The sequence below is a fragment of the Lonchura striata genome, chromosome 11 (genome assembly GCF_046129695.1).
Source record: "Lonchura striata isolate bLonStr1 chromosome 11, bLonStr1.mat, whole genome shotgun sequence".
Lineage (NCBI taxonomy): Eukaryota > Metazoa > Chordata > Aves > Passeriformes > Estrildidae > Lonchura > Lonchura striata.
The window spans coordinates 12577262-12597198 of NC_134613.1; the positions used below are offsets into that span (position 1 = coordinate 12577262).

Genomic DNA, 19937 nt, shown 5'->3' on the forward strand with positions numbered 1-19937 from the left:
TAAGCAGTAGAGAGGATATTCTTATTTAGGAAAATCGAGTATTGAAGCAGAGCTTGCCTGAAGTGACAATTTATAAAAGGTAGAGAATATCTGGTCTACAAAAATCAATTAGAAACTTAACATACTTACTGTTTTCTCTTTTCAGGATCATAACCAATATCAGTTTGGGAGAACCAAAATTTTTTTCCGAGCAGGGCAGGTTGCTTACTTGGAGAAGCTGCGCTCGGACAAGCTGAGGCAGGCGTGCATCCTGATCCAGAAGCGCGTCCGGGGCTGGCTGCAGCGGCGGCGGTTCCTGGCCGTGCGCGGCGCGGCGCTGACGGTGCAGCAGTACTTCCGCGGGCAGCGCACCGTCAGGTACTCCTGCCTGTGTCTGGGCACACAGCAGGTCCAGCCAATGCCCCAAGTGTAGCTTCTATGAAAGAGCCATTCAGGTTTTATTTCCATTTCCTCTTGGTTGTAGTTATGAACTGAACGTGTTCAAGTTATTCGGTTGGTACGAGAGAAGTACCCCAGCAGGTTTCCAGCGTTGTCTGCCAGATTCCCAAGAGGCCTGTCTGCATGTGAGCTCAGTCCTGAGCTGATAATAGATGGCCCAGGTGGGCTTTCTGCTGAGCTTCAGAGCCAGAGAAGAAACCAGGGGTGTATGGATTAGTATGGACAAATTATTGCAAAGAAAGTGCACCAGGCATTGACATAGCAGACTGAAAGATGGCTCTGTATAGGATTAGAGGTTTTCATAAAGAGACCATCAGAACAAATGCTTATGGACACATTTAAAAGTTGGGGATAACTCCCTCTCTTTCACTTTGGTTGAAGAACAAGCTCTATTTTTGATAATGGATGCCTGGTTTTGATATCTTCTCTTTTTTCTGTGTGTGCATGTAATTTGACTGATCAAGGCAATGAGCATGAGAAATCCAATGTGACCTAATTAAACTTTATTTTCTTTTGAATTAAGGCAAGCTATAACTGCAAGAAATCTGAAGGAAACATGGGCAGCCATAATTATTCAGAAATACTGTCGGGGTTACCTGGTCCGTAGACTTTGCCAGCTCATCCATGTGGCTGCTGTAACAATACAAGCTTACACAAGAGGATTTCTAGCAAGAAAAAAGTATCGGAAGGTACAGCCTATCAAACATCTTATTTCAGTAACTGGAAACAACTTGTGCTATGTAAAAAAGATGAACAGAATGGCAGTTATTCCCAATTCTTTACCTTTTGCATCTTATCTTGTATCTTCTGCTCTCTTTTTTGGTTTTTACCAAGATCTCTGTCTGGTTTATGCTGGATGCAGACCATTTACTGTGATTACTACAGTGGCTCAAATGTGTCTGCAGTCTGGACAGTTCATTATTTTGATATTTCTGTGAGCTGCATTGCCCTCACCAGTGTGTGTAAACTCACAAATGTTACAATTGATGTGGATTGAGCTGATTACAGACAGGTGCTAATACTTTGTTTTAAAGATGCGTGAAGAGCAGAAGGCTGTGGTCCTCCAGAAATACGCCCGAGCGTGGCTCGCCAGGCGCCGCTTCCAGAACATTCGGCGCTTTGTGTTGAATATCCAGCTCTCATACAGAGTTCAGCAGCTGCAGAAAAAGATAGAAGAGCAGGTGAGGGGAAGCAGTCAGCTTCTGATGTGTACTAGTTTTTTTATCCTAGCTGCTCTGGTCAAAGATGTTGAATTGAGAAGACAGGAGAACATGTAAGGGTTATGGTCCTTTATAATAAACTACTGGACTTTCTACACCCAGGGTAGAAAGAATCATCATGGGTTTCCTTGTATTTTGGGGTTAATTATGCAAATCAGAAGAGTCTGCAATTACCTTTCTGGGTTTTTACTGTTTCTTAAGTCCATCCAGTCTCTGGATGGGGCTGTTAGTGTTAGGATGAAGGGTATGTGAGATATTCCTCTGGTGCAACACGTTTTGTAACTTTGGGGAATTCAACATTATGTTTATTTTGCAGCTTATTTTTGAGATCCACTCTAGCCAAATTGTCTTTAAAATGGTAGTTTTAATCTAGTTGATGGAAACAGTCCTGGCTGGAAATAATCATGACTGATATGGGATGGAGAGCAGAAGTAGGTCAGGTATTCCCTTTAAAATTTGATGGAACAGTTTCAGTGCATTTTTCTGTTTCCTTTTACCCTGTCCTGCTCATTGTAGAGTAGAGAAAATCATGGTTTGCTGGAACGATTGACCAATCTGGCTTCAGCTCATATGAGTGATGTGGATACAATTCAGAAACTTGAATCAGAATTGGAAAAATTAACTGCTCAAAAGAGAACATACGAAGAGAAAGGGAAAAAATATAAAGAGGACAGTGAGCAGGTAAATTACAATTGCCATCTGTGTGCTTTAATTTTTAAATTATGTTTTCAGTTACTGGACTTATCAAATGCATGATTTGAGAGTTTCTAAGTAATTATACTCTTTTGGGGGGAGGCAGCAGGAAAGGAAGAGAGTCCATTTGTGCTTCTTAAAATGTAAGATCTCCTCTGACCTATTTCTTCCTCCTTTGTAATTTGTATATTTTACTTACTTTTTTTGGCTGTGCAGAAAATCTTTAAACTTGAGAATCAGAATAAAGAATTACAAGAACAGAAGGAGACCTTAGAAATAAAACTCCAAGAAAAAACCGAGGAAATGAAAGGTACAATAACTAAAGGGAGTTGCAAAGGAATTATACTGGGGTAAAGTCAGGTTTCCAGCAAAAGTAAATTACTTTTGTTCTAATAAAAGGAATATAAATGCTGAAATTGTAGTAATTTGAAAGTTGGTTCTTCTTTTGCTTAGAATGTGTAGCACAAGTGTGCAAATTCTTTTTTTTAATAGTTTTTTTATTTAATTTATTTAATAGTTAAATTAAATTTGTTCTTTCAGTAGCAGAAGCTCTCCTTTTATGGGTCCTTTTTCATACACATATATTCCTTCAAAGCGTAGCCTCATCTTTGCTTCTTTAATACACTACTTTTAGGAATCTAATTTCAAAGGACACAAGCAGTATATGACATCAAGTATACTTTAGATGTATAACTGCACAATTTGGTGCTTCAGAATCTTTTTGTTTCTATAGCATTACTTGTAAAATGTACTGTGATAATTTTTGGCACTTGGGAGAGTAATTTCAGTCTCAGAATATGTTAAGGATTGCTTATTAAAACAAAGCTTCTCATTGTGGTCATGCTTTTTTAATAAATGGACACATTTACATGAAGGTCTTTGAAATATTAAAATATTTTTGACAGAGAAAATGGATGACCTCACACAGCAACTCTTCAATGATGTACAAAAAGAAGAAAACCAGCGAATGTATGTACTCTGAATACTATTCCTTTGAAACAGCATTCATTTTTTCTCTTCCCCTCCCTTTCCTTCTCCTTCTGCAAATGTCTTATGCTGACACCCAGGAATCTGTCTATGTTCTTGGGCATTAGTGCTGGTACTGAAGTGCTTCCTGCAGAGTTTAGGAAAAGCACATTCTTGTTTGTGAGTGAGTCATATGCAGGAAATCAGACTGTTCTTGCTTTTGCAGTTTTGTGTCTTTTCATGTGTCTCTGGGAATTGAAAGGCAACTCTGATCATAATGGTTTCTTTGGAGATGTCCTCAGAATTTGGTCAGGAGTGGAAGAGCCACTGATGGCCACACCAGTCAGAACTCCTGAGAAGTGAATATGAAAGGACAGAATGGAAGGATTCAGTGTGAGGGAAAGGCAGTGTTTGTAAAGGACATTCAGTTAAAAATATAAAGCAGAAAACTTTTTTTTCTCCTTAGGTATTTAGTTTTCAGTAAAAACCCTGTTATTAATCAACAAATGGCTGTTGCTTTCAGCATGCTTTTCTCGGATCAAGTGGTTATTTCCCAATAACTTTTCCAGTCCAGGACAGAGAACCTTCAGTAGCAGAGAAATGCTGTTCTCTGAAGTGTGAAGAGAGCAATCAGTCACTGCTCCTGAGGGCTGGAAGCTCTGTGGTGCTCCAGCTCAGTCTGATTTCAGCTGCCAATAACTTAGACTATATTAAGAGGAATTCTTTTGCTAGCTTTTCTGGTTTGCTCATTACCTGTGTGATACTGAAAGCAAATCCAGCAGAAATATACTGTAAACTGTAAGAGACTGTAAAGAAAAACTAAATATACTAAAACTGTAAGAAAATATAGAGATGTTCTCTTCCCATTATCATCCATTATGTGGGTGGGTTCTGAGGATGTAGGATAGCATATTCAAGTAATTATGGCTCATTTAAGTGTTCTTCAAGGAAGCATGTCCTTCAAATTAAAGCTAAAGCAAAGCCCACTTTTTCACTTATGCATGTAGATTAATAAAATTACCTTTTCATTGTGTTCTTTAGGATACTTGAGAAAAATTTCCAAAACCAGAAACAGGACTATGAAAAGGAGATTGCATTGCTCAAGGGAGAAATTAAGATTCTGAAAGAAGAAAAAACTCAGTTACAGCAACAAATTCAGCAAGAAATTATCATTCAGGATGGCTTGAAAATGGAAGTAGGACAGCTTACAAAACAAGCACAGGTAAAGCATGATGCATTTCAGTTTGGAGCCTTTATTAGAGAAAGGAAGTGGAGAATGTGTGTGTTTAGTTTATAGATTATCTTCACTATTTTTTTTATTTCCAGTCCATTTTTAGAAGAAGCTGTAGTTAATAAGCTGTATTTGATACATCGCTATATTGCATTGTTTTCATGTAGTTGACAATGCAAGTTGCTGCTCACAGTAATAAGCGCATGTTTTCAAGAGTAATTGTCCTTTAATATTTATAAATTTAAATATATAGATCTGTTTTCCTTCCATTTTCCTGAAAAAGTATTAGTTTCTCAGGGGATTTTCCATATATGTAGTTTATAAACGGAACCTTAAATTAATATTAAGTCACATTTTTGTTCTCTGAGTCAATTTCATGGCACAAACATTTTTTTAGTACCTCACATTACTGTTCTGCTCTGATGCTTTAAACACAACACATTTTAAGCTTTTCACCATATTAACTTGTTCTTAATTGTAATTATGATTTAACTGACACTCAGCCTTTGTCATTCACTCCTTGTGAATGTGTGTAAGTATGTGTGTCAGTATATGATTTCTCTTTGATTCAGAAAATACCTGAGCTGCAAAAGGAAATCGAACTTCTTCAGACACAGAAATTGGATGTTGAAAAGCAGGCCCACTCACAGAAGAGAGAATTGAGGGGTAAGCCTCATACCAGGCAGTGCAGAGAATTCCTAACTGCAGTTGAGCCAGGCCAGTTGAAATTGATCTTTTTGATGTCAGCTATGACAACTCCAGCTCTTTCCCATGCCATGGCGGTTTAATTCCATTCATCCGTATATATACAGTGTACAAAGTGGTCACTGACCACTGAGATCTGGGGCACCCCTTTGAGGAAACTCTGAATTCAGACATTTCTCCTTTGTGTTTAGAAATAAATGTGAGTTATTTAAACTTCACCTAAAGTGTATACTTCACTTGGAGTTTAAGAAGTGACCCAAAAATGTGTAAACAATACATAATCTAGTTTTCATTCATCCTGTCCTTTGTCCTAGGTCCACTAATGTCAAATACACTTAAATAACTTGCTGAGTTGGGTTCTCTTTGGAAAAATGTACTTAAGAAGCTCTACTATTGTGAACTTTGTTTAATGATAATAATGTCATAGAGCAAACCTATATTTGCAGCATTTAATGTAGTAATCTAGCACAAGATGATAAATCATCTGTACAGCTCTAGGAGTTGTCCAGATTCAGACCAGGAAGATGTAACTTTGCACTGAAAGTTCAGACAAAAAACAGTATTGGTGGTACATCAACCTAATGCTACTACATGTCCCAAAGTAGAACTGAGTCCCTTATGGTATTCCTCTGGTAAATCAGAGATATTTACTGAGTACCAGGGAAGAACCTTGTTAGATTTAGGAAGAGGATTGTTTGATCTTTATAATGAAACATGCAGAGAAAATAATGAATTTTATAAACTTTGTGGGTTTTTTTTTCCAGAAAAGATGTCAGAAGTTACAAAACAGCTTCTTGAAAGTTATGATTTTGAAGATGTAAGAAGCAGGTAATTTTGTTCTGAGGCATCTTCAAAAACGCTTAAGAAATGTGTTATGGTCATCTGCACACTAATGGTTCTGCCTTGCATTCTAGACTCTCTACAGAGGATCTGGAACACTTAAATGAGGATGGAGAGCTGTGGTTTGCTTATGAAGGCTTGAAAAAAGCCACAAGGTTAGTTCAGTTCTTCAGTGTTCCCATAACTCCAAGCTGTGACCTAGAATATAAATCAAAAGATCAGTGTATAACAAAAATTACAGTGTAATGCTGAACTTCTGTTAAGGAAATGAACAAGCACTACATTATATGATGAGTTGAGCAGTTTAAAATCAGAAGATGAATAAACTTCTACCACGCCAGTGAGATAAGTGTGTATATGTCAGTCAGGAAAATGTGTTTCCTCAGAGATATCATGCATAACTTTCAACTCCTTTAATGCACAGGTGATGTAATGGAATATCTCTGTGTTAATCATGGTACTTTGTTTTCACTTTTTATTAAATTTGACCCATTTAATCAAGGTCGTTCTACATCTGCCATGTTCTTTCTCCTTTTTGTTTTAACAGAGTATTGGAAAGCCATTTCCAGTCTCAGAAAGAAATATATGAGAAAGAGATTGAAGGTTTGAACTTTAAAGTTGAACATCTTAGTCAAGATATTAATCATCTACAGAAATTATTCCGAGAGGAAAATGACATAAATGATGGCATTCGGCTTGAAGTTAGCAGGCTAACTTCAGAAAATCTGGTAAGGCCCAGGTGTAGAAGTACAGCCCAGATGTGTTTGTGGCTCTCAAAATATTGTGGTCATGTTTTTGAAATCTCAAGGCTCAAACGAGTGGGGCCATGTAAGGTGGCACATGCCTGAGGCTCCTTCCCTGCCTGCCAGGTAGTGTGTAAGGAGACAGCCAAATTTACTGTTTGAGTGTCCAGCTTGCTGGGGCAGCCTCACAGAGACTTTTTGCCTTTTCATTTGCATAAACCTGATTTTTCTCAGAAGCCTTCTCAAAGTTCTGAGGCTCTCCCCACCAGAGGGCAGCTGCACATGCCAAAACCAGCTACGGCTGCAGAGCCTGACACAAAACTGTGCAAAACTGTCTGACACAAGGAACTCGTGTTGTTCCAGAAGATAGCATATGCCATATCATTTTTCTGAAAAATAATCGAAGAAATGTTTTCAAAACGGAGTTACAGAAATTGAAAATAAAAGGAAAAGTTATTTACGACATTATTTTGGTAGCTGCTTTATGGAATGTTGAGGGGATTTTTTCACTGTTAATTGAACTAGGGAAATTAAAGTCATAGTGTAATTTCCTTTAAACTAGAACAGAACAATGGTAATAGTGGGAAAGTCCAACAATTTGATTAGATCAGTATTTAGTTTTTGAGAGTGCCTTCAGAAAAGTTAAGTCAGGCAAGCAGGAGCAGAACCTCCCCAGAGCCTCCCTCTGGTTTGGACTGTTGGCAGTTCAGGGTCATGGGGGGTCTTAGGAACTACGACAGGGATTTGAAAAGAAGGAAGGTGCTGAAATACACAAATCTCCTTTTTCTCTAAAAGGTAATCCCAGATCTTAAGCAGCAAGTTGCTGAACTTGAAAATCAAAAATTAGATCTTGAAAACCGTCTTCAAGAGCAGACCATAAAGTTGAAAGGTAATGGTCCCACTATAGTCCCCAGTCTTTCAGTTGTGTGAGGTGGACTCGATGAGTTCCCTGGAACTGAACTTCTAAAAGCTGAATCAATATTCCATCATGACTTCATTGCCTTATCACCTCCTTTCTTATTAGTAAAATGGAAGAAATGCGATGAAAAATATGTGTTATATCTCTTCTGAAAAAATAAGATACATGCAAATATGTGCTTTTTTTACCTTTTTGAGGTCAGTCAGTTCTGTGGTTTGGAAGTCTCCAAACGTATTCCATAGGGATCTGCTAAAAATACGTGAAATGGAGTATGTCCTTTGGAAAATGTAAAATGGAAAGATCATTTGGAACTTAAGGCATACTCTATGAGGTAGACTTAAGAGAATGCTACAAAACACAGTGGGAGACAGAGGGAAAAGTTCTTCTCAACTTAGGAAAGCATGTTCTGCTGAGGATTTGGAGTGTCTGTAACTGCAGTGTCTTCCTAGGCAACTGATTTAAAATTTATGAGTAGTTTTTCTGCCAACTTCAAGAAGTTAGTAGTATCAAAATTCTTCATTCCATATAATTTTTTGTGTGGTATGGAGTAGTCACATATTTCTCTGATACATTATCTGGCAGGTCATTCAATTTCATTAGATGAAACAAAACTATGAGTGGATGAAAGATTTACTGAATACTAGTACTGAACAGGAAATACCTTTGATTTTGTTGTTTCTGTTTTGTTTTGGGTTTTGCTGCCATTTATTATTTAAAAAATGGAAGAGATGTCGAATCGACTGCATTATGAGCTAGAACGGGATAAGACACAAAGACGGTAATTTGGTTTGTTTTTTTTTATGAGAAATGTCACTATAAGATGCAGTAACAGAGTCACTTAAACTCTTAAAAGTATTACATTCCACTTAAGATTTGCCTTAGAGTGTTTTGTACAGTTAATAACTAATGGATAAATATGATCTGGCTGTGCTTTCACAAAAGATTAAGAGACAAGACTTCTTACCTATTTTTAGAACTACTGAGGCCCAGAATGAAGTAGACATTAAAGAAAAAGAGAGTCTGAAGGACACAATCCAAGGAATTGAGGGGTTGAGCAATGGTTTGGTGCAAGATGAAGTCCAGGGTGAACTACAAAGCAAGATAAAGCAAGTGACAACTCGACTTGCTGTGGAAAACATGGTGAGGAAATGAAATTATCATTAAGAAACTGTACCTGAAATGCAGGATAAAAAGAATGAAATTATGATTTTGTATTATGGATAGGATGTTTCTTCAAGTAATTTTGGGAGAAAAAAACATATTAGGGTGTTTCTTCCAGAAAATATAAGTAAAAGCACATCATAATATTAATTGTGGCAATAACATGAAGCAGTAGAAAATATTTTTTGATTGTGTTTATTCTGAACTCACTGACTTTGATTATTACAGGATCTTGAAGAAAAGCTAGACATGAAAGACAGAATAATAAAAAAATTAGAAGATCAGATCAAAACTCTGACCAAGACTATTGAAAAATGTAAGATATTATTATGTGACTTATTTTGTTTAATAGCTTTGAATGCTTGATGCCTGTTTGAAGAAAAAAAATATTTTCTTAAAGGTGGAGTTTGGGGTGGAGCTAGAAACTTAATACCTCAGAAAAATGTGCCAGGGGAATCATCAACACAAATTGCATCAAAGTTCTTTCCTGGTTTGTTTTGTGCATAGGGACACAGGGGACCTGGTCTAGATGATAAAGATGAAGGCACAGGGAAAGGTCCTGCCAGCAGCAGTTAATGCCCACCCTCTCACAAACTCTCTGAGCCAGCAGTGTTGGTTCTGCATCTGACAAGGAGCCCCTCCCGTGAGCCTTCAAGTGCCAGATGATTCCTGGTGTGGAGTTAGTCTGTACAAAGCTCTTACCAACAAAGTAATTCTTCACTACAGGCTGCTCTCAAAAACATTGCAAAGTTGTCTGGTGTAGAGGTGTAACTTTGCTGTTTATTATTTCTTATTACTACAAGTAATCCCACTGAATACAGCGAAGCTATTCACAAATAATATAAATGTTACTTAACTCACAATGCCTGCAGCCATAGATAAGAACATTAGTGTGGATAGGGCCTGTACTCTCTTTATTACAGAGAAAACTGCTTTTCCCCAGTAGTTTGTTCTAACAGGACCATTAGCTTAAGCATTAACCTAGAAGTAACAATGCTTTTGTGTTTGACAGCTGAAGCCCACGTGCCCACTGTGCCCAAAGAGTATGTTGGAATGATGGAGTACAAAAAAGAGGATGAAGAAAGGATCATTCAGAATCTGATCCTCGGTATTTTAGTAAAACTTGGAATTTTATAAGTCATCAACAATATTCAGAACAGCATAACAAAAACTACACAGCGCCATATTTCACTTTCATTCCAAGTTGTCTTTTTCCCCATTCTCTTACCACCAGTACAATTTGTATTGCTCTCTTTCCAGTACCAGATATTTCAAGTACAGAAGTGCTTTATCTGTGTAAAAATAATTTCTCTGGCTCTACATAATGTTGACTCTGTTATCTTTCTTACTATTTATCCACCTCTAAAGCTATAAATCCCAAGAGCACACCAGGGACTTGAATTTACTTTCTTCCTGGTCATCTACTAAGTCTGTAAGTCACTGTGCTTATATCCATATGTGGTGGTTACTCTCCTGTCTGTCCTTGCTATGTCTTCCCTTCACTGAAAGGAACTGTACTTCATGTTTCTCTTGTAGAAGGATTTTGTCCTTCATGTGAGCTACTTTACAGTATCAGTCTTGCTGCCAAACCAGCTTTTCTCATTAGCTTACAATTAATAGTGAATTTGACAAATTTTCCATGTACATTTGTACCATTATTAAATTAACAAGACCTGCCTTTTATTCTTACTCCTTCTCACTTTTGAATGTTAATATTTTTGTGAACAAAGGTGTCGCCCTAAGCAATGCTGGAATTTGGTGGGGCATCCAGTGTGTAGTAAAATGTAATTTCCTTTTGAAATTGTCCTGTTTGGCATAGCCATGCTGGACCTTAGAATTTGCTACAATACTCTCCTATCCCTCAGGAAAATATAATTAATACTCATATGTGAGCAATGTGAGCAATGCTGCTACAGAAATTGTCAGAAACAAGCTATTCACCAGTAAGTCAGTTGTCAAGTGACTGGTCACTGCAGAAAGGAACAGCATGGTGCTTGTCTTTTTTGGAACGATACACTGAAAATCAGATTTTTACATAATAAACCAGATGATTCTCCTCCATGCAGATTTAAAGCCACGTGGAGTTGTAGTTAATATGATACCTGGCCTTCCAGCTCACATCCTGTTCATGTGTGTGAGGTATGCAGATTACCTGAACGATGCTGACATGCTGAAGTCTTTCATGAATGTAACCATTGATGGCATCAAACAGGTTGTTAAGGTAGGAGCAATGTGTAATGGTACTGTACTGTGCTTTTTGATTTTTAACACAAGGGAATGCCAACACTTCCATTTGCTGGTGTTCCTAGAAGGGAATGATAATCATTAGTGACATTTTTGAGGTTTGGAGTAGAATCCCTGTAAAGTCTCCAGGTAAGGTTCTGCTGTGCTGAATACATAATCCACAGAATGCATTAATATAAATTATTTTTATCTGAAGATGTTATTGACAGAATAATTTGAAGTATTTTACATTTTACAATGAGTAGGTAATTAGGTGAAGTGCACCTGTGCTTTCAGCAGTTGTTAAAGTCAGAGGGACAAAAATGAAAGCTGATACCCCTGCCAGCAAGCTGGTAGTGGACTCTGAGGAGGTTTTTGCACTGCTTGGCTGCTGGTGTAATTCAACATGTCATCTGTACTGCAGCACTAGAACCCAAACTATTAAAATCAAATTGCCAGCCAGTGTGCAAAATTAAATTATAAACAAAAATTGCTATGCTGTATGCATAACAAATTCAGCTCTATGAATGGTTTATTGTGGTTTTATAATGGAATGAAACACCAGACAAGGAGGAAGCACAGGCAGGAATGGACTGTGGTTTATGCAGTTGAACGTGATGTACAGACAATGTCTATAAGTTTGTACACAAACAGATTTATAGCACAGTTTATCCATTAGAGAAGCTTGTGTTTGCTCAACTAATAAAAATAAGAGATAGATAGTTAGAACTGTGTTTGTATATAGTTCAGTTTCATTTGTGAATGCAGGTGTTGTTCACAGCTCTTTGCAGGAAGCCCTCCAGCACACTACATATCCATAGGAACTGTAAAACTGTTTGTTCAGGCTTATTATTTAGCCTGTCATGTAAGAAAACTTAAACAGTATTTACCAAACAAAAGAGGGGTCTTTGCTATGTGTTAGCCTGAAAACAGAGCAGGATTTGTTCAGCACCTTTCAGATGCTCTGTGCTCCTTCTGCTATAGATAGGCTCTGTTCTACCAATGCTGTAATGGTCTTAAATTTAATTATTGAATTAACTTTGTGAGACAATACCATAGTAAGACTGCTTTACTTACCATTTTCAGGGGCATTCAGAAGACTTTGAGATGTTGTCCTTTTGGCTTTCCAACACTTATTATTTTCTTAACTGCTTGAAGCAGTACAGCGGGGAAGAGGTAGGATTGATTTAATAAAATAAATCAATTACTTTTGACAGATTTTAATTGAAATTTAAAATAGCATTAATTAATAACTATTCACCAGCTCACAAGTGTTCCTTACAGGTATTTATATAATCACATTGCTCTGCAGTGATGTTATGTGTCTTATACAAATAATAAGAATAGAATTAATGGATCAAGGGAAATGAAGGAAACATCGAAGGACTAAAATAGGTTTAAGCTGTGACATGGAAATTGCTACTTAATTTGAATCTTTCCACATGAGTTTAATTTTATCTGGACTTCAGATATCCGGCCATGTATATATATATAAAACAGCTTTACTATTTTATAATTAGGGCCATTCAGATAATTACTGCTACCAAAATAGAAGAACACTTTTGGAAAGAAGCAAAACAATAAACAGTTAGGGCTTTTCTCTTATTTAACTTGCTTGTTTAAGCTAAATCTCATCCTGAGATTCAAGTTTCTTTTAGTTCTTTTCTGTTGGAAACTCTTACTGTATTTTTAAAAGGTTTTATAGACTTGGGTGGCCTGAAGGGGGCTTAGAGATGCTCCCTCTCGTGGGCTAATGCAGAACCCAAACCTGTTAAACTTCATTACCAACACTCTGTAATTGGGGTTGCAGCAGTAGGGAAAGCTCTGAATCCAGAATTTGCTTTTGATCTCCATTCTAATGAATATTAAACACCTCACACAGGTTAGGATTTGGAGTAGACTTTTGAAGTCAAAACTTTGCTAATGAAAAGTCCAAAAATAATACCTCTTTGCAACAATTTGATGCAAATGTGTTTTTTTGTCATCACAGTTGAAATAACTAAGTTGTTGGCCTTTTTTATGTTTTTAAGGGTTTTTTTTTTTTAGGTGGGTAGGGAAACGAGAGGCGAGCAGGGAGGGTTTGTTTTCTGTTTAAGAGATCCTGGAGTTGCTCCAAAGTTCATTGACATCTATGTATGTCTTTCCTTTGGCTTTAGGAGCAGAGCAAACGTCAGCATAAACTGGAAAATTAAGTCCAGAAAGTACCCACTGAAATTAGCTTTGACTCATTATGAGACTGTGCTCAGCCAGAGATGGAATGAGTAACTCCAACACATTGCAGTAACAATTTATAATTACCACATTATGTGATTTCTAATTGTATTTACAATTCACTTGTAGGAATTCATGAAGTATAACACTCCACGTCAGAATAAGAACTGTTTGAAGCATTTTGATCTCTCAGAATACAGACAAATTCTCAGTGATTTGGCCATTCAAATATATCACCAATTCATTATTGTAATGGAGAACAACATTCAGCATATGATTGGTAAGACAACAGCAATCCAAGAGCACCTAAATGTAGCTTGTCAAGCATATGAAGAAAGCTTGCTCAGCGAGGCAGAGGGTGGGATAGACTCCTTTCTCCTAATATTTATACTTAGCTGTTCTTACATGTGTGTTTCTACACATACAAATTTCACTGAATCGTATATTCCCAGAATTTTTCCTCAAAACTTCCTAGTCTAGGATAATACTGTGAATCTGAGCAACATCATACAAAAATAAAAGACTTTTTAAAAATTGTGTGCTCTGGAAGCCTTTGTCAGTATCTTATTTTTCTTGTAACAATTAACTTCTAAAATATCCTGAAAGTAGGTTTTGTTCAATAAGTAATGTAACTGAAAGTAGACTCAGGAATTTTGATTTTATCAGTTATTTTCTGTTGTATTTCAGTGCCAGGCATGCTGGAATATGAAAGTCTTCAAGGAATTTCTGGCTTGAAACCTACGGGGTTCCGTAAACGTTCCTCTAGTATAGATGACACAGATACCTACACTATGACCTCTATCTTGCAGCAGCTCAGCTATTTTTATAGCACTATGTGTCAGAATGGCTTGGACTCTGAGCTCCTAAAGCAGGCAGTGAAGCAGCTTTTCTTCCTGATTGGAGCTGTCACCCTCAATAGCCTCTTCCTCCGCAAGGACATGTGCTCCTGTAGAAAAGGAATGCAGATAAGGTAAAGCCAGTGAAGTTTCAACAAGCCTGAGAATGAATTTGTAATATTCGTATGTAATGTCCTTTAAGTCACTGGATATTCTGTGACCATTCTCCTGGAAGTAGCCAATTGTTTTTACTTCTTTTGGAAAAGCAAATGTGTTCGTATTTTGGGCTGAGCTTTCTCAACATGACAACTATAAATTATTCTTTCCATGGAAACACTAGGGGAGGAAAAGGCAGAGAAAATTGCAGTCTGCAGCTTAAAGTCAGACATGGTTAGGATTCTTTCCATGCTAGCTCATCCGTGATGTGACCAACAGTATTTTAATTCTTTCTTACCAAAGTGAACAGGTGCAATGTCCCAGGGCTGGCAGGGATACAAAAGCTGACTTGCATGTTTCATGCTCTGTGATGGGACAGGCACTGGGACAGAGCCTTGGAGGGTGTAGATTGAACATCATCTCTCCTCTTGCAAGCATCAAGAAAACATGCTCCTAACTGTTCTGCAGAAGAAACAGTGCATTTGTTTTCCATGAGTCAGTCTGCAAGCTCAGCTGAAGGAAAATCAGTAAAATCTAGGCCCATCTGGGAACATTATTAGAAGAAAGCTGATCATCAGTTATAAGCTTGGCCCTGCTTTATAACAGCAAAGATTGGTCTCATTTCCTGTACATGCTCAGTTGTAAATAAATGTTTTAATGCCATACAGTGCAGTAGACAATTCCAGTATATGTTGGTAATTTTTTGGAAACAACAACTAAACTAATAACTCGCTTTCTATTAGCCAAGCTTTAAAAATAGACAAGAAGAAAAGATAAGAATTGAAATATAACAAGGATTTAATTTGTCCTTAAATAAGCTATTAATTGTTTGATTTTTATGATCTGTAGGTATTGTTTTTAACTTAAAATATGTTAATTTGAACACAACATTAGAAGAGTCTTTCTTCTTTAGCAGTCTTCAAAGTAACTTGCTCGTCAAGGGGAACCTGATGTTTCTGTTCTTTGTTCATGGTTTAACCCAGATGTAATATCAGCTACTTGGAAGAATGGCTTAAGGACAAGAATCTTCAAAGCAGCAATGCCAAAGAAACTTTGGAGCCCCTGTCTCAAGCAGCCTGGCTCCTTCAGGTTAAAAAGATCACAGATGATGATGCCAAGGAAATATGTGAACATTGCACATCTCTTTCTACTGTGCAGGTAATGAACTAGCTGTTTTCTTCTTGCAGCACTGATTGCAGAATCTTAGCTGTCTAAAGTAATTTGTTGCAAAAAACCACTGGAGTTTCATTTCATAAAAGTAGCAATCCTCAGCATTCCACATCTCACTTGTTAAAGTGAAATTTTAATTCCTCATTCCTGACTGTTTTGAGCATTTTAACTGCTCCCGTGGTGAATGCTTTCGTGCTTTTTTGTATCCCACATTTTTGTTCCACAATGTATCTTTTGTGGTATGTCACAGGGGGTTTTTTACTGTTTCCCTTAATCAATTCAGCTTTTTCTATATCTCCTTGATCCGCTGACACCTCTGGAAATGAGTCATAGCAGTCATCATATATGTAACAACTCAGTAGGTGACAAGTCAAAATTCTCTCTTTACTGTAAAACATTTTACTGAAACTTTAATTAAATATCAGTAAGAATGTCATAATAATGCTTTCTTCTTTTTGTCTCCCCCCTTTTTATGACACACTAAAATAGTCTTTTATACTTTGAGCAGATAGTTAAGATCCTGAACTCATACACTCCAATAGATGACTTTGAGAAAAGAGTGACTCCATCGTTTGTTCGGAAGGTCCAGGTAAGAGCTGCAGCTGCTCTTTCTACTATTCACCTTACAGGGCACTTCATACACATGAGTTTTGATGCTTTACAGTGGTACTTGACCTTACATCACATTATTACTACGTAGCTCATCTTCTAGACTCTTGAAAGTGATGCAAGCAAATCTGCTTAACATCATGGAAAAGTAAGATTGGCAATGGGAAGTAAGCATTGTGCTGGCTTTGCTTGGATTCTTAGTTCATTGTTTTCACACTCTTTCTGCTCTGATTTCAGGCCATGCTAAACAACCGTGAGGAGGTTCCACAGCTGATGCTTGATACCAAGTACCTCTTTCAAGTGACGTTTCCTTTCACCCCCTCTCCGCATGCTTTGGAGCTGATACAAGTCCCCAGCAGCTTCAAACTTGGCTTTCTCACGAGGGTTTAATAAAACCAGTGAATTGGTATTCCCTCAAAGACTATAAAGACAGCAGACTTTCATGGTTCATTTCACAGCTGGTGGATAGTATGGCAGTGTGCAGTGAATGAAGCTGTTAAAAACTTGTTCCTTGGTCAAGACTTGAAGAGTAGGAGTAATTTTGTCATGTTATTTCCTTCTCCCTTTTCTTGCTCTTCTTCCTTCATTTCAGTCCTACAAGAATTACTTTATATCATCACCTGGACACAAAGATTACCATACAGTTTTTAGTCCACACCTGACAAGAAAAGCATTTATCTGACAAGTTTGCATTGCTGCCTTGTCAGCAGCAGTCAGAAGGGAAGACTGGCATGTGATAGATGTTACTGCTTTACAATTTTCTTTGCCTTTGGTTCCTGTAATGAGAGGGGGTTTTTCTTCCCAAGGCAATTCTATTCTTTGTCTTGATATAGTGGATCTGTTTGAGGCTGGCTTTCACCTTTCTGTGTACAGGGGAACTGAGATCAGTCTAAGAGAATGGCTGTTACAAACCCACAGAGTGTTTTGTAGGCAGGCTGGCTCAGCTCTCTCAGTACTTGCACTGCAGCTCAGGCCAGGGCAAGGACTCAGGTGCTCTTCTTGGAGAGAGTTTCAGTTTTGTTCTCTGGAGTGCCAAGTTTGGATTCAATGCCAGTTATTGTAATAGAAAAGTTAGATATAAAGTTCATGCTATGATCCAGGTTTGAAGTACAAGTTGGCTCTCTGAAAGGCAGAAGTCATCTCCTGGTTTGGCTCCATCCGCAGTGCAATGTATTTCAGAATACACACTGAGTATGCACACATCACCTTTCTGCCTTTCTCATTTTGCTGGTTTCCCTCCTCCAGTCCAGAGACTGAATAGGAGCAGATGCAGCATCTGTGGTCTGGTGTTAATGATAAACCAAGCTTAATTCCTTACATTTCACCTTTACTTACGTAATTTCAGTTGCAGGATCCTTAAATGCAGGAATAGTCTCCTTTCTGCTTTGTTCAGCCTTCTCCCTGTGGTCAGGGAGTAAAACAGTAACTTTATTTAGTTCTGGACCCTGTCAGAACAACAGGGGAAATATCATTCGCCTCACCACAAGGGTGACTGTCCTTAAATAGGACTAATATAACTAATGCTGGGTTTCTAGCTACTCTGTTTGCCATAATTATTAAAATCAAGTACGAAAGCTCTGAAATGCCTAAAGGATTATAATGAATTGAGTTAGTTTAAGGCACAATTTCTTTGATTTTTTAATTAATATTACAGTGTTTGTACTTCTTTAATTTCACAAACAACCTTTAAGTAAAAAGAGGGAATCATTCTTGCTATTTAGTGTTTTTGGTGCTTATCATGTACAGAGTCATATTCCTCATGATATCCAAAGACATACAGTCAAAATATATGAAGGAAGCTTTTTGTGTTTTGTTCAATAACAATAAAAGCTGTACAAAAGATCGTACATGAAGGTAGACCATTTTAACATATTAAATAAAGTAATTTTAAAGCAATTTAGTTCTTTAGTAGTTCTTTGTGTAATGCAATAGTTATGTTTTCAGTATGGAATAATTTGAAATAAGTTACTTGGAACTATGTGAACATTTGTGAGTGTTGTCGGTCTTGTACTGCACCAGAAACATTTATTTAATTTAGTTGCTTTGCTGTAACATTATGTCTCTTCCTGTCAGCATTGTGTGCTGTCCTTGGCTCCTCATGAATTTCTGGAAATTGTTTAATGGAAGCAACTTTTGTTGCTGCAAATTGTGCACAGCCTTTTTTTGCAGTTCCTGGAGCTGTGTGTCTGTTACCTGGGCTGATGTGAGGAAAATCACAGCCCACTCTTGCACCCACGTCACAGAGGAGTGTCAAGGTGCCTGTGCTGTTGTGACAAAAATTGTTGATCAAGGAAAACTGTTCTGAGAATTTGATGCTTTTTTACTTTGAGAGCTTTGTGTGAAGTGTACTATTAATGCATGTATGTATGCAAACAAGGTATCTTTTTAAAACAAAGTTTAAAATTAGCCAGCTAACTGTATGTTCTCAGAACTTACCTTGCTTTTGCTGATATTAATATCTTCAGCCAGAATTTAAGTGCAAAATTATTTTTGTTCTCTGTTATTCTTCTGATTATAAGGAGCAGTTTTAGTGAAGGGGCATTAATGAGGTTAACTTTCCTAGAATCATGCTAAAGGAGAAAGGTATTTTATTCAAATGGGAAAGTGTTGAATGGTGATCCTTACTGCAGTGGGGAAGCACTGAAATGGCTTATGGAGAGATGTGCAAGATGCTTTTGGCATTTTTGGATGTGTTTAGGCTTGTGACTCCTGCAATTTCTGGGATTAGAGCTCAGCAGCACAGGTGGTTCCTTTCAGTCCTGTGCTCCATAATATTCTAATAAAAAATGATTAGGACTGGTTACTTTTACCCAAGTCTCTATTGGGCTGAGATTCAGTTCTGTCTTTTTTCCCCTCATTTTACCTCAGATTCCCTTGACTTCCAAATGTGGAATCTAATGGCACTAATTCAGTGTCTTCCCTAGAGTCTTAAAAATAGATTGTGACCTTCAGCAGTTAATTTTTTCAGACATGTTTTCATAAAAACCCCAAAATATTTTTTCAAGAAGTGCAATAAAAGCAGCAAATTTTAGGCCTATTGACTTTAAATTTACTGTCTTAGAACAGGAGAATCATAGAAGTATAATCAAGGAAGAACCAGCATGGACACTACTCAATTTGTTAGACTTGATATGAAATAAACTTAATATTGGCAGTGCTGTTTGTCAGAATACCAAGTTGATAGTTGGAAAAATCAGTTGTAAGTCACCTCCTCAGTATATTTCAACTTCATTATTTCTTAACAAGAAAATACATGTTTGTAAACAAACCATTAAAAAAACTGCTGTATGGAACAGGTGGGTAAGGTCTGGCTTGCCTGATAGTTTCTGTTCTTTATTCTCTGTTCTAAAAGAGGACAGTTAAAATAAAGTCATTATCATTAATCCCCAGTATGTAACTGATCTGAGGTGATGCAACTGGAGAGGCTGAGCTTTAAATACCTTTAAGTAGAATTAATAGGAAGGTTGTCTTTCTACATTAGCAGCTGCACAGGGCTTACTTAGTCATCTTGAGAATCTCCAGGTTCTTGCTCTCTGAAAAGGTGGGTAATTTTTTTTTTTTTTTTTTACTTTATAACAAGATTCATTGTACAGAATTTCTCTGTAATAACACATTTCTTAATGATTCACCATCTTTAAATTTCTAATGTAACTTTAAAAACCTAGTAAGGTTAAAAATTCAGGCTACAGTGCTAGAACCTGTAGTGGTTTTAGACCTGTTTGTTTTAAATATCTTTGTAAAATTGTCATAGTGATGGATTTGTATGCTATGTCAGGAGTGATACTGCTTTTTAATTATTCAGAACTTTTGGTGGCT

The 19937-nt window shown here is 37.3% G+C and overlaps 1 protein-coding gene across 1 annotated transcript in view; it reads left to right on the forward strand.

The window, feature by feature from the left end:
• Positions 1-18017, forward strand: part of MYO5C (myosin VC) — a 33315-nt gene extending 15298 nt beyond the window's left edge. The window contains exons 19-41 of the mRNA XM_021537438.2: positions 146-357; positions 962-1127; positions 1473-1619; positions 2175-2339; positions 2568-2661; positions 3257-3320; positions 4359-4539; positions 5121-5214; positions 6018-6081; positions 6168-6248; positions 6641-6821; positions 7632-7725; positions 8482-8533; positions 8730-8895; positions 9145-9232; positions 9929-10024; positions 10983-11137; positions 12226-12315; positions 13480-13630; positions 14038-14320; positions 15326-15500; positions 16021-16101; positions 16359-18017. Of these exons, the coding sequence (XP_021393113.2) occupies positions 146-357; positions 962-1127; positions 1473-1619; positions 2175-2339; positions 2568-2661; positions 3257-3320; positions 4359-4539; positions 5121-5214; positions 6018-6081; positions 6168-6248; positions 6641-6821; positions 7632-7725; positions 8482-8533; positions 8730-8895; positions 9145-9232; positions 9929-10024; positions 10983-11137; positions 12226-12315; positions 13480-13630; positions 14038-14320; positions 15326-15500; positions 16021-16101; positions 16359-16511 (3033 nt within the window). The 3' untranslated portion in view covers positions 16512-18017. The remainder of the gene's footprint in view (positions 1-145; positions 358-961; positions 1128-1472; positions 1620-2174; positions 2340-2567; positions 2662-3256; positions 3321-4358; positions 4540-5120; positions 5215-6017; positions 6082-6167; positions 6249-6640; positions 6822-7631; positions 7726-8481; positions 8534-8729; positions 8896-9144; positions 9233-9928; positions 10025-10982; positions 11138-12225; positions 12316-13479; positions 13631-14037; positions 14321-15325; positions 15501-16020; positions 16102-16358) is intronic.
• Positions 18018-19937: the final 1920 nt, after the last annotated feature.